The 18,199-nt window shown below is 48.1% G+C and overlaps 1 protein-coding gene across 1 annotated transcript in view; it reads right to left on the bottom strand.

The window, feature by feature from the left end:
- TRIM9 (tripartite motif containing 9) overlaps positions 1-18,199 on the bottom strand; it is a 69,457-nt gene that overhangs the window by 25,436 nt on the left and 25,822 nt on the right. The window contains exons 2-3 of the mRNA XM_060276532.2: positions 17,370-17,465; positions 12,098-12,220 (exon numbers count right to left, since the gene is read on the bottom strand). Of these exons, the coding sequence (XP_060132515.2) occupies positions 12,098-12,220; positions 17,370-17,465 (219 nt within the window). The remainder of the gene's footprint in view (positions 1-12,097; positions 12,221-17,369; positions 17,466-18,199) is intronic.

Below are 18,199 nucleotides of genomic sequence, written 5' to 3'. Positions count from 1 at the left end.
GGGACTCACCTGGAGGGACACCTGACTAAGTTCCTGTTCCTCCAGATAAGCAGATGAGATGGATTAGCTGGCAGACAAAAGCCCCTAGCTAGCAGCCATTCTCTCTCTTAGCCTTTTCTCCTTCAACGGGAACATATCTCCAGAGAATCTCCAGTTAGGATGGTTCTCCCTCTTGGCCTGCTGCCAAGAGAGAGACCAGATGGAGCCTCACTTTACTAAGTAGACTCCAGATGTAGATATTTGTAACTTTTCTACGTAAGCCTGCCTTTCTGAGATTATGCTGTTAACTCAGGATGTCATGTGAGTAAACTCTATCTTATTTTAATACTATTGTGTCGTGTATTTCTTTTAAGAGGGACAAGGGGATTTGCCAGGAAGTATAATATTGAGCTCACACTTTGCTGCGCACAAAAGGGGAATATCACTCTGCTGATATTGGAAGCTTGCTAACACAAACTTGGATAGGATCTATCTAATAATATATCCTACCTAATCCACATCCCCAACATTCCCACAAGTGAACCTTGTTCAGCGTGTTAAGGCTTTGTTGGAAACCAGTGGGGGGAGGAATGATCCCCCAGGCATAACTCAGGAATGTTTCCAGCCTGGCTCTCCGACGTCTTCATGACCCGTAGCTTGCAGACACTAAGAACTCATGGAAGGTCAATGCTGGAAGCTTCAGAAGAAATAAAAGGAAGCCCTTCTTCACTCAGCGCAGAGTTAAACTAGGGAACTCCCTCCTGCAAGAGGCAGTGGTGGCCCCCAATCTAGATGGCTTGAAAAGAGGATTAGATGGCTCTGCTCTACCTCCACAATCAGAGGCAGCAATGATTCTGTTATGTATTCAGTGATCTGTGGTGCCTGAGCTTGAGTCTGGACTAGGGATTCTGAGCCCTTGTGTTCTGATTCGATACATGATATCCAATCACAGAACATTTCAGGATTCGGGCCTCTGCCATTGGGCCTTAAACTCTGACTTAGGATTCGCAGCTTGGAAGTTTAGACAGCCAATCACATTGAGAGTGGGAGTGGCCCAGGCCTCCAGAAATGTATTTAAGCAGTTGCTTTGCCCCTCTTGTCCTGTTCTGTAGTTCAACAAAGGTTCTTGCTATTATCGCTTTGTCTTGCCTTGTGGGAACCCACCTCCACTTCAGCTTCTGAACACCAGCTGTTGGAAACAGCAGGCGGGGAGAGTTGCTCTTGTGCTCAGGTCCTGCTTGCAGGCTTCGCGCAGGCATCTGCTTGGCCAGGCCCGTCCTAGCCATAGAGGCTAGTGGCGCGGAGAACCACGGCGCCGGGCGCTGGAGGGCGCTGGAGGGTGCTGGAAGGGCGCCAAGTGAGTGCAGGGTTCCGGCGATCTGGCCAGGACTGTGCTCCTTCTCCGAGGACTCCGCGCTGCGCCTCCTTCTCGTTTCCCCAGCGCTGGGTTCCGCTCAGTCGAACTTTGCCACCAGCGCGCGCCCAGCGCCCAAGCAGCTCTTGCTGGTCCTGCGGTGCGTGCGCTGGTGGCGAAGCTCGACTGAGCGGAACCCAGCGCTGGGGAAACGAGAAGGAGGCGCAGCACGGAGTCCTTGGAGGTGGCCTCCCGCTGCCACCGCGATCCGCTTGGCACTCCCGGGCCCTTGGAGAGGCTCTGGAGGGGGGCGCTGGAGGGACCTTAGTGCCAGGGCGCTGGATGGGCTTAAGACGGCCCTGTGCTTGGTCACTGTGAGAACAGGATTCTGGGCTACATGGACCATTGGCCTGATCCAGCAGATGCTTTTCTAAAGTTCTGGTACAGCAGTACTGCACGCATCCAGTAGGAGGGGCTCGCACATTGTGTTGCTCCTTCACAATTACATTTGACATTTGAGTTCATGCAAGTTTCTGCAAAGCTGCAGAAAATGAGGACATGAGGACCTTAACACACGGATTCTGAATGGCAGCCCAGATATTAGAGTCTCGCCAATGGTAGACTTGTGGAATCAGCAGCTATTGCCATTCCTGGCCTGGGAGGGTCTTGCCACAGTAATTCATGTGCCCTCTTTTTCCAGGACACGTCCTCTTTTACAGGGGTAAAATTTGGGACAAATTGTGTTTCTTTGCTTTGAATGGCCATCATAGCGTCCACTTTTTTTGCTCTTCCAAAATACGGCAACCTGAGTTACATCAAGACTGGATGAGTGCAATGCACTCTATGTGCGGCTTCCCTCGTGCTTGGTGGTGCAGAATGTTGCAGCGCAATTGCTGACAAGAACGAGACATACCCAGCATGGAACACCTGTGCTCAGAGATCTGCACCGCTTGCCGATCTGCTACTGGAACAAATTCAAGGTGTTGCTCTTAGTCTACAAAGCCCTTAATAACTCAGGGCCAATATACCTACGAGATCTCCTTACCCAACATCTGCCCCATCAACCATTTCAGTTGATGGAATTGGCAGTACTACACCTGACACTCTTGAGAGTCCCATGGACTGCAAGAAGATCAAACCTCTCCATTCTGAAGGAAATCAGCCCCGAGTGCTCACTGGAAGGACAGATCCTGAAGCTGAGGCTCCAATACTTTGGCCACCTCATGAGAAGAGAAGAATCCTTGGAAAAGACCCTGATGTTGGGAAAGATGGAGGGCACTAGGAGAAGGGGACGACAGAGAACGAGATGGCTGGACAGTGTTCTCAAAGCTACGAACATGAGTCTGGCCAAACTGCAGGAGGCAGTGGAAGACAGGAGTGCCTGGCGTGCTCTGGTCCATGGGGCCACAAAGAGTCGGACACGACTAAACGACTAAACAACAACAACATCTGCCACATAACACACACTCCACATTTCTGTATTTTAGTGTTTTGTTGGAAGCCGCCCAGAATGGCTGGGGGAACCCGGCCAGGTGGGCGGGGTATAAATAATAAATTATTATTATTATTATTATTATTATTATTATTATTATTATTATTATTATTCTAAGAACTCAATTGTTTAGTATGGCAGCGTCTATACTTTGGATCCCCCTCCCTCTTGGTATCAAGCAGGGACCTTCACTGTATTCTTTTTGGCGCCTGCTAAAACATTCTTGTTCAGGCTAAGCCTACCTAGATGCTTCGAAATGCTAATGTGAATTTTGACCTGTTGTAGTATTTTAACTTCTAGCATGTTTAAAAGTATTGTAAATGTTTTTATTGCTTCATCTTTTTGTAAGCCGCTTTGTGGGTTTTTCTGTTTGTTTGTTTTTTACAAACAACCAGTTTATAAATTGTACGAAATAAATATAAATAAAATATACAGACCCAGTTCTGAGTGGCACCCCCTTGGCCTTTTCTTTTTAACTGAAGTCAATGTGTCCCAGTGATTTGTTCCCCTTTGCAAATGTTTATGTCGACTCTCAATGTTCAAATATTTGCCAGTTGTTTGATGTCTTGTTGTTGTTTAGTCGTTTAGTCGTGTCCGACTCTCCGTGACCCCATGGAGCATAGCACGCCAGGCACTCCTGTCTTCCACTGCCTCCCACAGTTTGGTCAAACTCATGTTCGTAGCTTCGAGAACACTGTCCAACCATCTCATCCTCTGTCGTCCCCTTCTCCTTGTGCCCTCCATCTTTCCCAACATCAAGGTCTTTTCCAAGGATTCTTCTCTTCTCATGAGGTGGCCAAAGTATTGGAGCCTCAGCTTCACGATCTGTCCTTCCAGGGAGCACTCAGGGCTGATTTCCTTCAGAATGGATAGGTTTGATCTTCTTGCAGTCCATGGGACTCTCAAGAGTCTCCTCCAGCACCATAATTCAAATTATGATGTCTACATTAATGCTATTCGATTTCAATGTTTGCTACCTGGTGGTAGGCAGTTGGCATGCAGTGGCATTTGGGTGCTTAATTTCATTTATTACAGGGCATGCAATGGCATTCAGCACAAGGCAGCTTCCTCTGTTCGTATAAAAACCTCCAGCCTAAGGACAAGTAAGCAAAGCCTTGAAAGAGCCTTCCCTTTCATTGCAATGGCCTCCGGTAATGCTCTTTGTGGAGATGAGCCCAGCCCTGGAGAGCGAGATTGCAAATATGGGATTTGCGGGGGAAACCATCTTTTATCTCCTTATCTTCTTTACAGCTTAAGTCGAGGTTCCTGCTCTTCCTAGATAATGAAATCTCTCGCCTCTCCACTCAAAGTTGACGCTTTCAGAATATTATCGAAGGAGCCACCATCTGCTCTGCACACAGGCTCCATGGTTATAAATCACAGGGTGATGGATGCTCTGTCTCAGGTATGGCAAGGAAGGAGTTTCAAGGGCTCCGGAATCCAATAATGGCTCTTAGCTTCACAGAAGGAGGTTCAACACAGTCCCAGCAGGGCCTTAACTGGTGTTGGGGGACAGAGCTGTAGCCTGTGAGGTTAGGGCTTGACCTGGGTCAGGGGTGACTCCTGACCTATGACCTTTTTATAACCTCAACAGCAAGCCCAGTTGAAGGCCAACATGTCTGTACAATAATACGTTACAGACAAAATCTGCAAAGGACTTGATATGCACTGCCTCCGGTTCAGCACACTACCAGCTGCCTCTAATTCTCTTGAATAAGGCCCATTCCACACTTCATATTTAGTGTGGTCTCATACCACTTTAAATAGCCATTGCTCCCCCACACACACATCCCGAGAATCCTGGGAACTGTAGTTTGCTATTCCACTCAGAGAGCTACAATTCCCAGGGTTTCCTGGAGAAAGAGATCGATTATTAAACCACTTTGGGAACTGTAGCTCTGTGAGGGCATATTTGCAATACAGTACCAGACATCTCTCATCCCTTTCAACAAACCTTTGAATCAAAGAATCATAAAGTGGGAAGGTACTACAAGAGCCTGCAATGAAGAATCTCAGCTAAAGCATTCGTGACTGATGGCCATCCAAAGGTAAAGGTAAAGAACCCCTGACAGTTAAGTCCAGACGTAGACGACTCTCAGGCTGTGGCGCTCATCTCGCTTTACAGGCTGAGGGAGCCGGCGTTTGTCCGCAGATTTTCCAGGTCATGATGTGTCCAGCACGACTACGCCGCTTCTGGCACAACAGAACACTGAAACCAGAACAGCACACGGAAATGCCATTTACCTTCCCGCCGGAGCAGTACCTATTTATCTACTTGCACTTTTTGGCGTGCTTTTGAACTGCTAGGTTGGCAGGAGCTGGGACTGAGCAACGGGAGCTCACCCCGTCACGGGGATTCGAACCGCCGATCTTCTGATCGGCAAGCCCAAGAGGCTCAGTGGCGCCACCCGCATCCCTGATGGCCATCCAACCTCTGGTTAAAAGCCTCCAAGGAAGGAGAGTCCACCACCTCCCAAGGGAGACGGTTCCACTGCTGAACAGCTATTCCTGATGTTTAGTCGGAATCTCCTTTCTTGTAGCTGAAATCCATTGGTTTGGGACCTACCCTTCAAAGCAGGAGAAAACAAGCTTGCTCCCTCCTCCAGGCAACAGCCCTCAAGATATTTCAAGATGGCTCTCATATCTCCTCTCGGTCTCCTCTTTTTCAGGCTAAACAGCCCCAACTCCCTCAAACATTCCTTCTAAGGCTTGGTTCAGACCCTTTATCATCTTGGTTGTGTTCTCTGCAAACATTCCTGTTTGTCAACATCCTTAAATTGTAGTGCCCAGATCTGGACACAGTACTCCAGGTGTGGCCTGACCAAGGCAGAACCGAGCAGGGCTATGACGTCCCTTGATCTGGACACTACAAAGCCTTGGCCCTACAAAGAGTTAAAAACTGGCCCGGGTATTTTGTGCATTATTTAAAACCCAGCCTCTGAGCTACAGAAAAGAGAAATGCTGCACTCTAAATAAATGATGCTCATAAAGCAATGCAAATATATTTTGCATAATTAGTGCCACATTATGCATGGTTATTTATTGTTCTGCATCATTTATGATGCTGGGCGCTGGAGAGCGAATAAGTTGTTCTAGTAAGTCCTAAAGCCCCATCCCAGCATCACTGGAAGTCACACGCGGCCCTTCTCCAGCCCCAGGCACTCTTCCCATGTCCATAAGGGCTAGAAACTTACTTTCATTCAAAAACAAAAGCGTACGTTTCAGGTACGGAAAATCCAGTCCTCAGTAAAAATGCAGGGAGTTAAAAACTTGCAAGTCCACACAGGGCTGTCATACGCCCAGATTTTCCTGGACGTTGCTGGGATTTCAGAGGCAGAAGTGATGTCTGGAGGGAATTTCCAAAAGGCGGTACTTTGTCCTGGAACTTACGGAAGTAAATCGAAAAATCACGTTGTTTTTAACATTTTTGTAAAAAAAAAAGGCTCAACATCTTTGGGGGTGTCATTTGAAGACAGCCCTGTTTAGGGATGTTTTTTTTATGTTTAATGCCGTGTTGTGTTTTTAATATTCGGTTGGGAGACACCCAGAATGGCTGGGGAAACCCAGCCAGATCCGCGGGGTATAAACAATATATTATTATATTATATTATATTAAGGAAGAATACAGCAGGAAGATCCTAGAAATGGGTCTATTTAATTTTAGAAAAAATTGATGGATTTGTGTTTCACTGTTCTACATTCACTCTGAATTAATTTCCATTTATTTCAGTGGATTTTGTTATGGAAGGCTTAGAGGACATACTGTATCAGGAAGTTATACGACATTAAAAGATGGTGGAATTTCAAATCCAAGACCAACAAATGTGAATATGCTATGACCCAAATGAGTTCTGCCTCTGGGCCACAATGAAGTACTCAGATGCTCAACGCAACTTTATAGCTCATAAAACAATCCAGCAGGCAGAGAAGACGGGGAGCCGGGGGGGGGGGCTGGGTACTCATTACTGAGGGGTGATGTTGTGTAAATAACTGCTCAAGGGAACTCAAGTTACATCCAACTCCTTTAAGAGACCCCAAAGCTCATTATCAGCTTTGCAAACGTCATCTGTTTCTTCTTCCTGAGCTTCTCTCCTCTCTCTCTCTCTCTCTCTCTCTCTCTCTCTCTCTCTCTCTCTCTCTCTCACACACACACACACACACACACACACACACACCACTCTCAGGCGCGGTGCTAGGGCTTTTTGCGCCCTAAGCAAAACACTTTCTGGCGCCCGGTGATGCCCCTGCATCCCCTCCATTGGCGGGAGGAGCGCAGGCCAAGGGGGGAGCTCGAGGGGACGCTTTGAGCTCCTCAGCGGCGGCGCTCTCCTCTGAACAGCTGGAAGGCGGGCGAGGCGGCCCCAGGCTCGCGCTCCCGGCGAGAAGTTCTGGAGTTCCTTTCTGCCGCTGCCGCTTCTCTGCCGCTCCCCGCGCACCTCCGGAACTTCTCGCTGGGAGCGCGAGCCTGGGGCCGCCTCGCCCGCCTTTCAGCTGTTCAGAGGAGGCGGCCCCAGGCCCGCGCTCCCCGCGCGCCTCCGGATAGCAGCCTGAGGCAGCACTGGCGGGCGGCAGGTGGCCTGGTCAGCGCCCCCTCCATTTTAGTGCCCTAGGCCATGGCCTGTTGTTGTTGTTCAGTCGTTTAGTCATGTCCGGCTCTTCGTGACCCCATGGAGCATAGCACACCAGGCACTCCTGTCTTCCACTGCCTCCCGCAGTTTGGTCAAACTCATGTTCGTAACTTCGAGAACACTGTCCAACCATTTCATCCTCTGTCCTCCCCTTCTCCTAGTGCCCTCCATCTTTCCCAACATCTGGGTCTTTTCCAGGGATTCTTGTCTTCTCATGAGGTGGCCAAAGTATTGGAGCCTCAGCTTCACAATCTGTCCTTCCAGTGAGCGCTCAGGGCTGATTTCCTTAAGAATGGATAGGTTTGATCTTCTTGCAGTCCATGGGACTAGTTCGCCTTAATGGAAGCGGCGGGGCTGCCCACTCTTCTAATCAGAACAAGCTGAATGAACACTGTCATTTCACAATCTTGGAGCCTTCAGAGGTTGTATGATTCAGATAGGGAGCAGAACCCAGCATCTTGAGAACTGAAGCGATCATTTCTTCATCATCCGAACTCTGTGATCTGAGGCCGTTCTTTGAGTGCCCTCTCCACACAGGGTCCGGAAGGTGGCAACACGAGAACGGCATACCTCCCAACATTTCTCTGATGGAAGTAGGGGCGCCCCGTTCCATAAGGATAGTTTTTCAAATTACACCCCTTTACAAATTATACCCCACACATCTTACTGGGTTGCCCCGGCCACTCTGGGCAGCTTCCAAAATATATAAAAACATAATAAAGCATTAAACATTTTAAAAACTTCCCTATACGGGATTGCCTTCAGATGGCTCGGGGGTCGGATAACTCTCTACCCTCCAACATTTCCCAATGAAAATAGGGGCGTCCTAAAGAAAAGTGGGACATTCTGGGATCAAATCAGAAACCAGGATGGCTTCTCTAAATCAGGGAGGTCCCTGGAAAATAGGGACACTTGGAGGGTCTGGAACAGGGCCTTCTCTGTAGTGGCTCCCCATTTGTAGAATGCTCTGGGGGGGCTCACAATAGACTATTAAAAACACGATAAGACATCAAACATTAAAAATTTCCTTAAACTTCTTAATCTCTGGGTCACAGCTTCGAGCCCTACGTTGGGCAAAAATATTTCTGCATTGCAAGGGGTTGGAGCAGATACCCCTTGGGCTCCCTTTCCAATTCTGTGATTCTATGGTTCAGTTTGCATCTACCACCCCACCCCAAACACTGCACAGGGCAACAGAGAAACTTGTTGCAGGCCCTGCTGCATTCTACTGTAAGGAGCGACACGGGTTTGCTTTGAAGAGACATCTACGTTCTGCTCTGAAAATGCCAGCGGTGTTCGAAGACACACAGAGAAAGGTCTAAGGGAAGGATGAGGAGGGAAAGCCAAAAGCTCGGAGCTGGACGCCCCTGTCATGCAGGGAAACCTATTGGAATCCTCTGCTGAATAGACAAAAATGTGTTTGAATTTACTAGGCTGGAAAACATCTCAGCCCTGCTGCCTTTGCCTATTCCCAGGGGGAGAGACTTTTGGCCCTGGTCGACCCAGTTAGGAGCAACCCTCCTCCTCCGTTCAGCCTGCCCTGCCTGTGTTGCAGCAGCGCGTTGAAAATGCCTGGGAGAGGGACTCTCTCCTCCCTCCGCTAGTCCATTTCCTTTCCATCAATTCTCTTGTGCAGCCGCAAACCCCCTCCTGGGAAAGGAGCTCTAACCTTTCCTGGGAGGGGAGTGTGCACAGCACACAGGCAGCTGCCCTCCATCTCCAAGGTCAGTCCTCCCAGGGCTTATCAGTTGCTGCTGGTCCTCGGCATGCCACACACACACCGCCATCCCTCCCTCCGTCTCCGGGTGTTTCTATGGCAACTGTTGCCACGGCAGTTTCCAGGTCCCCTCCCTCCCATGGTGGCTGCACCCTCATCCCTAAATCATCCCAGCCCTTTAATCATGCCTGTGTGCACTGGAGGGGGGGTGGGGTGGGGGTTATGGGTGGACCAGGGAGAAGCCACGCTCTGCTATCCCTGAATTGTGTGTGCGTAGGCAAGTAGACTCTTGAGAGTCCCATGGACTGCAAGACGATCAAACCTATCCATTCTGAAGGAAATCAGGCCTGAGTGCTCACTGGAAGGACAGATCGTGAAGCTGAGGCTCCAATACAAGCTGGAACGTGTCCAGAAGAGGGCAACCAAAATGGTCAAAGGCCTGGAAATGATGCCTTATGAGGAACGGCTTAGGGAGCTGGGTATGTTTCGCCTGGAGAAGAGAAGGTTAAGGGGTGATATGATAGCCATGTTCAAATATATAAAAGGATGTCATATAGAGGAGGGAGAAAGGTTGTTTTCTGCTGCTCCAGAGAAGCGGACACGGAGCAATGGATTCAACTACAAGACAGAAGATTCCACCTAAACATTAGGAAGAACTTCCTGACAGTAAGAGCTGTTCGGCAGTGGAATTTGCTACCAAGGAGTGTGGTGGAGTCTCCTTTTTTGGAGGTCTTTAAGCAGAGGCTTGACAGGCATATGTCAAGAATGCTTTTATGGTGTTTCCTGCTTGGCAGGGGGTTGGACTGGATGGCCCTTGTGGTCTCTTCCAACTCTGATTCTATGATTCTACTTTGGCCACCTCATGAGAAGAGAAGACTCCCTGGAAAAGACCCTGATGTTGGGAAAGATGGAGGGCACTAGGAGAAGGGGGCGACAGAGAACGAGATGGTTGGACAGTGTTCTCGAAGCTACAAACATGAGTCTGACCAAACTGCGGGAGGCAGTGGAAGACAGGAGTGCCTGGCGTGCTATGGTCCATGGGGTCACGAAGAGTCAGACACGACTAAACGACTAAACAACAACAACAACAGGCAAGTGTGCAGGCTTGAGGCGATGGCAGTTGAAATCCAAAACAACTGGAGGGCACCAGTTCGGTGAAACCCTGTCCCAAAGACAGGGCATTAGCTCTCACAAATGTAGAGAGGCATCTACCTATATGGATCTAGATTTTAGGGACGCGGGTGGCGCTGTGGTCCTTGGGCGTGCCGATCGGAAGGTCAGCGGTTCGAATGCCCGCAATGAAGTGAGCTCCTGTTGCTCTGTCCCAGCTCCTGCCAACCTAGCAGTTCAAAAGCACGCCAGTGGAAGTAGATAAATAGGTACCGCTGTGGCAGGAAGGTAAACGGTGTTTCCATGCACTCTGGTTTCTGCCAGCGGTTTAGTCCTGCTGGCCACATGACCCGGCAAAGCTGTCTGTGGACAAACGCCGGCTCCCTCAGCCTGAAAGCGAGATGAGCGCCGCAACCCCATAATCACCTTTGACTGGACATAACCGTCCAGGGGTCCTTGACTTTTTTCCTTTATGGATCTCATCTCACCAACGTCACTCTGCCCTCAGCCAGCCCCCACCTGCTTATCTTCTTTATTACAATCAGTTAGAAGAACATCAGAAGAGCTGTGCTGGACCACGATGATGGCCCACTGAGTCTGGCATCCTCTTCTCCCAGTGGGCAACCAGTAGCCCCAATGGGAAACCCACAAGTAGGACCCAAGCACAAGGGTACTCTCCCCTCCTGCGACTGTCTCCCATCTGTGTCCATCCCCCATGTCAACCTTGCTGGCCGTTCTTGTCCAAGGGCCGTGTGGTGCCCCCAGATGCTCCATCGTCACCACCCTCACCCCAGACCAACCTTCTGTTGGATTTTTTGAATAGTCAAGTTACTTTAGAGCCGGTCTAATGTAAATACTGTCTGTTTAAGAGAAACAGGTGCAGGTGATTTCTGTTAATTGCCCAGAGGCGTGGGCTCTGCTCCTTGTATATAAGGCTCTGCCAGAAAGCCTTCTGCATCTCTTAGTTAGATCTTTCAGTTTGATCACTCTCTCAGTTGTTCTCAGTTTAAGAGATTCCTTAGTTGAATCTTAGTATGAGAGTTGCTTGGTTATAATGCTAAAGGTAAAGGGACCCCTGACCATTAGGTCCAGTCGTGACCGACTCTGGGGTTGCGCGCTCAGCTCACATTATTGGCCGAGGGAGCCGGCGTATAGCTTCCAGGTCATGTGGCCAGCATGACAAAGCTGCTTCTGGCAAACCAGAGCAGCACATGGAAACGCCGTTTACCTTCCCACTGTAGCAGTTCCTATTTATCTACTTGCACTTTGACGTGCTTTCGAACTGCTAGGTTGGCAGGAGCTGGGACCAAGCAACGGGAGCTCACCCCGTCACAGGGATTCGAACCGCCGACCTTCTGATCAGCAAGCCCTAGGCTCAGTGGTTTAACCACAGCGCCACCTGGGTCCCAGTTATAATGCTAGTTTGCTGTTAATTCTCGGGTAGTTTAATGGGTGGTTTGTGGGAGGTTTCGAAATGTGGGTAGATAACATTGCTAAGAGAGAAAGCATTTATCTTTAGTTTAAAGTCTCTTTAGAGTCAGTTTGTTTTTCAGTTAAAGAAACCCAACCGTTTGTATTTTCATCTGCATACTTTTACAAGTGTGCAGCTAGTAAGGGGTTTCATATAAGGGAGATAATTCCCTACGCTCTTGGTGGTGTTTTCTTAGCCAGGTCGACTTCTGACTGTGTATACTCTGCGTGAAGCGTACTTTAAAGGGCCGCTGTAAAACTGGGATATATGATTTAGGTTAAGCAGGTTTCAATATCCAGTTTTCTCCAATATTATTCTTATCATATATAGATTATTATTCCAATACCTTCAGCTTGTGCTCATGTTCCTTGTTGACCCGCGTCAACAGCTGAGCTTTCCTCCGGTTGAGGGCATCAATGAGGGCATCACACTGGGCGACGAGGCAGGCTTCAAACTCCACGCTGTTCTCCTGTGGGGCAAAAAACCCGTCAGATGGTCCCAGTGACGGGGACAGTTGAAGCAGCTCCCACTACATGGTCTTGTCCTCGTGCAAGTCTATCCTGACTTGGTGCCCTCCAGATGTTGCAGAGTAGGATTCACATCAGTCCCAGGGGGTATGGCTGATGAGAGAAGAAGCCCCAAACATCTGGAGGGCTCCAGGTTGGGGAAGGCTCTCCTGAGCTGCATGAAGATTCCCCAAGACCCCCTGGAGGTGGTGGGTATTGACTAAGAAACGTACAGATTTTGTGCACAGATGATGTGCACATTCTCCAGGAGGCCTAGTGAATGTGCACAATGGCTGGCTGTTATGCACATTTACCGCTCAACTAAGGGCTCACCCACACTTTTGCTTGTCCATTGCCTAGAAAGCACGGGCCTGAGCAGTTTCCACCTTGCCCTGCTCCCTCCCCAGGAAAAAACCCAGTCTTTAGCTCTAAATCGGAACAAAGAGGAATCTGTGCAAAAACCTGATTACTGTTTGCTCCAACTGAGCGCTATGGAGCAGTTTTGCCTGGAGGTGGGAGAAGCAGTGGGACAGAAGGAAGTGTGGATCAGGGCCAGATTAAGACCTTTAGAGACCCTAGGCACTTAAAGGATTTGCGTGCCCTGTATATATATCTAATTCAAAATAAATACCATAATAAACCATGACATACATTTTCACGTTTTGAAATGAAACAAAACCTACAGTAAAATGGAAAATAATGTTTATTTTTGTCTACTTCCACTTTATTTATATCTGAAAAAAATTCTCCTGCTTTTTCTAATTGTAGTCTTTGACCAGATCCTCAAAACTAATCTTATGTAAAACATCTGTTTCTATACTTAGTTGAGATAATAAGGCATCCAGCCTGCCTTGTTGAATAGTTGTTCTGTTGGGATTTTAAATATATGTACTTCAGCTGAGAAAATGAATGCTCAGCTGAGCCATTTGGGACCATGAACGTTAAAAAATCCAGCAATGGAAAATATCTGCGGTGCCCCTCCTCCTTCCCTTGATGCCCTAAGCCAGGCATCCCCAAACTTCGGCCCTCCAGATGTTTTGGACTACAATTCCCAGCATCCCCAACCACTGGTCCTGTTAGCTAGGGATCATGGGAGTTGTAGGCCAAAACATCTGGAGGGCCGCAGTTTGGGGATGCCTGCCCTAAGCGCTTGCTTATTTTGCTTAATGGTTAATCCTGCCCTGGTGTGGCTCAGCCCTTACATTAGCCCTCCTCCACACAAAAATGGGTAACACACTCGAGATACCCGGGCAAAAATCAGGCCCTTACAATCGAAGAGCATCTCTGTGCTGCCTTGAGAAAGCAGGGCTCCTAGGGGGCTCGGGGGGGGGTGGAGGGAGGGGTGGAAGGAAACCCAATCATAAAAATGGATCTCCTTTAGATGGTTGCACCTCACAGGTTCCTCTTGTGGCAGGAGGGGGCCTGTGAGGTGGCGACACGAAGAAGGAGGGAAACAATGTCGATTTTAAAGAAAAAGATTTGAAATTAAGAATAAGAAATCCGCTATAATTATATTAAGAAATTATGAAAACCAGGAAGAGGGGATCTGAGGAAGTCACAAATACACTGTGTAGCAAAGTAAGAAATGGATACTTTTAATTGTTTGTTTGTGTGTGTGTTATGTGTTATGTTGAAGGATCTCTAGTAAGGGCTGGGGGGGAATCCAAACCTTATCGCTCCTTTTATCTTGGGGCCTCTTGGTGGCAGGGGGGGCCAGGGGTGAAGGAGGGGGGGAGGACAAACTCAGCTTTAACATGGACTACCTTCGACTCTCAACACTTGCAGGATCTACTGGTGGCAGAAGTGGACTTGTGGGGGGGGGAGGGAAGGTGGATGGATATGTTTTTTTATTTTGTATGTTTTGTCTTGTTTATTGCGCTATTATATAAAAATTAATAAAAATTATTATTATTTAAAAAAAAGAGAAAGCAGGGCTCCTGCAAAACATCTCCCGCCTTTCAAACCCATTCCTGGAGATCAAACTCCTTGACTGAAACAGTTGTGTGTCTCCATCCACAGCAGGAGTTTTCTTGGCAGGGATACTGGAGTGGCTTGCCAGTTCCTTCTCCAGGGTTTATTTAACTTATATGCAGAATTCATCATGCGAAAGGCTGGACTAGATGAATCCCAAGCCGGAATTAAGATTGCCGGAAGAAATATCAACAACCTCAGATATGCAGATGACACAACCTTGATGGCAGAAAGCGAGGAGGAATTAAAGAACCTTTTAATGAGGGTGAAAGAGGAGAGCGCAAAATATGGTCTGAAGCTCAACATCAAAAAAACCAAGATCATGGCCACTGGTCCCATCACCTCCTGGCAAATAGAAGGGGAAGAAATGGAGGCAGTGAGAGATTTTACTTTCTTGGGCTCCTTGATCAATGCAGATGGTGACAGCAGTCACGAAATTAAAAGACGCCTTCTTCTTGGGAGAAAAGCAATGACAAACCTAGACAGCATCTTAAAAAGCAGAGACATCACCTTGCCAACAAAGGTCCGTATAGTTAAAGCTATGGTTTTCCCAGTAGTGATGTATGGAAGTGAGAGCTGGACCATAAAGAAGGCTGATCACCGAAGAATTGATGCTTTTGAATTATGGTGCTGGAGGAGACTCTTGAGAGTCCCATGGACTGCGAGAAGATCAAACCTATCCATTCTTAAGGAAATCAGCCCTGAGTGCTCCCTGGAAGGACAGATTGTGAAGCTGAGGCTCCAATACTTTGGCCACCTCATGAGAAGAGAAGAATCCTTGGAAAAGACCCTGATGTTGGGAAAGATTGAGGGCACTAGGAGAAGGGGACGACAGAGGACAAGATGGTTGGACAGTGTTCTCGAAGCTACGAACATGAGTTTGACCAAACTGCGGGAGGCAGTGGAAGACAGGAGTGCCTGGTGTGCTATGGTCCGTGGGGTCACGAAGAGTCGGACATGACTAAACGACTAAACAACAACAACAACAACAACACCCACAGCAGGGCTGTTCTGTTCGGTGAGGCAGGATTAGTCCCAGGAGGGATGACTAACATCAAGGCATACAAAGTGGGGCGAGGCAGCAGCGGCCACAGGGCTGAAGGAAGAAGCGATGTATGGAGAAGTAGGGGTGGGGGTTTAATTTGGAAATGGCTGTGATGGACGATGACTCCACAGCTTAATGGGGAACGGCGGGGTGCGGGGAGGAGCAGCCTTCCTGGAAACCAAAGCCAGCCATCCACAATGCAGGAGCCACACTTTCAATCAATCCCGCATGGAAACCCCACCAGCCACATTTGCAGAGATGTTATCAGGCTTGGCTGGGGGGCAGGGAGGCTGCACAGAGAATAATTGCCTTGGCTATGCCATATCGACAGAAGATGCTGCATAACAGCACCCAACGCCTCTCCATCTTGCCTAAATACTACTTTGGGAGGGGGGATTTAAATTGTCTGATGGTGATATTATTTTAAACTATATACCAGCTGCCTGGGGTTTGACAAAGGGTCAATGTAAACGGACTCCCCACGCCCTGCGAAAAGACCGATATTATTTCATCGGAAAGATAATAACGCCAGGGCTCATTTCGATCAATGGGTGAAAGAGATGGCGACTCTAGCAACATACGAACGGATGGCTTTTAAACACAGACTGCGTGCAGATAAATATTTGGAATCAGTTCATAAAAAGCATAATGCCGTGTTAAGAATTTGTTGGGTTAATTCTACTACTTTTGTGCAGGGTTTGGTTTTTTTTTGGAGCAGGAACTTGTGGGAACCAAGTTCACTTACCTTTTTAAAATTAAAAATAATAATAATTGTGGGGGGGGGGCAGGCTGGAATGGATGTAAAACCCAACGCCTGAGCCAAAAATCCATTTATATCTGCAATCAATAAAGTTGTGGCCATTTCTAATCCAGATCGTTGTCTGCTTGAGTTTATGAATCACACCTTACATTTAGCCCATGCCTGGGGGTGGGGGAGGCACTGCGACTGGGCCCGCAATAAACGAAAAAACAAACAAGCTTTGTGGTAAGTTTCCTTGCCTTTTTCATTTTCACTGAATTTTTTTAAATGAAATATAAATATTTTTAAAACCCTCTCCCCCTTACATAAATGGCATGGTCCAACAGAGCAAGCTTTGCCAATCTTGTGCAAGCCAGCTGTTTTAGGCCACAGCTCTCATTAGCCCCAGGGCTGAAAGGACTTCCATTGCACAGAAAAAGCACATGACTTTCTCCCCTAAAATGAACCCTGGGAATAATAATAATAATAATAATAATAATAATAATAATAATTTATTATTTATACCCCGGCCATCTGGCTGGGTTTCCCCAGCCACGATGGGCTGCTTCCAGCAAAATAATAAAATACAATAATTCATCAAATATTAAAAGCTTCCCTAAACAGGGCTGCCTTGAGATGCCTTCTAAAGGTCTGGTAATTGTTGTTCTCTTTGACCTCTGGTGGGAGGGCATTCCACAGGGTGGGTGCCACTACCGAGAAGGCCCTCTGCCTGGTTCCCTGTAACTTAGCTTCTCGTAGCGAGGGAACCGCCAGAAGGCCCTCGGCACTGGACCTCAGTGTCCGGGCAGAACGATGGGGGAGGAGACACTCCTTCAGGTATACTGGACCGAGGCCGTTTAGGGCTTTCAAGGTCAGCACCAACACTTTGAATTGAACCATAGTTTCCTCCTCACAGAACTGCAGTTCCCAGGACCTTTAACAAACTATGAGTTGCCGGGAACCATGGGAGGGGAGAATGCTGCTCTCGCGTTCGAATCCTGCTTGCTCATTTCCCACAAGCATCTGGGTGGCCACAGTGAGAGCAGGAGGATGCTGGACTCGATGGGCCATTGGCCTGATCCAGCACGTTCATCTCATGCTCATAACCATTCCTAGGATACTTTGGGGAAAGTCATGTGCTTGAGATGCACATTGGATGTCTTAAACTAGGGATGGTTTAAATTATGGTGTGGATCTGCCCCCAGTCTTCATGGTCGGGGGCTGATGGGAGTTCTAATCCAAAACAGCTGGAGGGCATCTGTTTAGGGGGCTAGGGATCCAATTTGGGCTTTCGGTTTCAGGTCCCCAAATGCCGCATGCCAGCTCCCATTTCCACCTGGCGGATTCAAGAACGTACCTGGATCTGCTGCACCATATTCCGTAGTTGCACCAGGAATTCTTTGGCCTCTTTTGCTCTGTCTGAGAGTCCATTCAGCGCCTGAGACAGCTGGCTCTGTGGGGGGGGGGAGGAGGAAAAATCTGGGTTAGAAGATAGGACCCCATTTCCCAGAAAAAGTGCAGGCTGGTTTTAGCTGCTCCAGATGTGAGACTGACATTTACTCAATTTGTCACAATTTGATTTACTGAAAGACGTTTAGATTTTGTAAATGCAGCATAAAAACAAGCAGTGTCATTAAAACAAAACTACCACCCAAAACCGGCAGCGTAAAAGCACACAAAACCAAACAGAAATTCAGGGGATTCGGGTACGTAAATCAGAGTCAGGGTCTTATGGGTCTGCGGAAGCCTCTGCACATGCTCAGAGAGCTCATCGTTCTCGCACCTGCACCAGGGCTGGGCCGCAACATTCTAGGTAGGTTATGGAGCCAAATATTCCAAGCAGCTCAGAATTGCAGCAGCTCGTTCAGCCAATGATTAGCAGGAGGCAAATTTCACAGAAAGCAGAAAATAATTCAGATCCCACAACCCATTACAATCCACTGTGCTGCTTCCCAGTGGGGTTCTTGCTCATATTTCCAGCCAGAATTTTACCAGCCCACTCAGAATGCTTAAGTCACCAGGTTAGCAGGATTGTAAAGCCAGAACAAAATTAAGTGATTGGGGTTTTTCAAAATTTTCCCACTTACCAAAAGAAAAAAGAAAAAGAAAAAGGCAATGTTACAGAAGAGACACTCTGATCAAAGTCGCTCCCCCCCCATGTTGATTTACTGCAACCTGTGGCTAGAA

The sequence above is a fragment of the Zootoca vivipara genome, chromosome 1 (genome assembly GCF_965207765.1).
Source record: "Zootoca vivipara chromosome 1, rZooViv2.hap1.1, whole genome shotgun sequence".
NCBI classification, from domain to species: domain Eukaryota; kingdom Metazoa; phylum Chordata; class Lepidosauria; order Squamata; family Lacertidae; genus Zootoca; species Zootoca vivipara.
The sequence above is the reverse complement of the archived record's forward strand: the minus strand, read 5'-3'. Positions and strand labels throughout refer to the sequence as shown.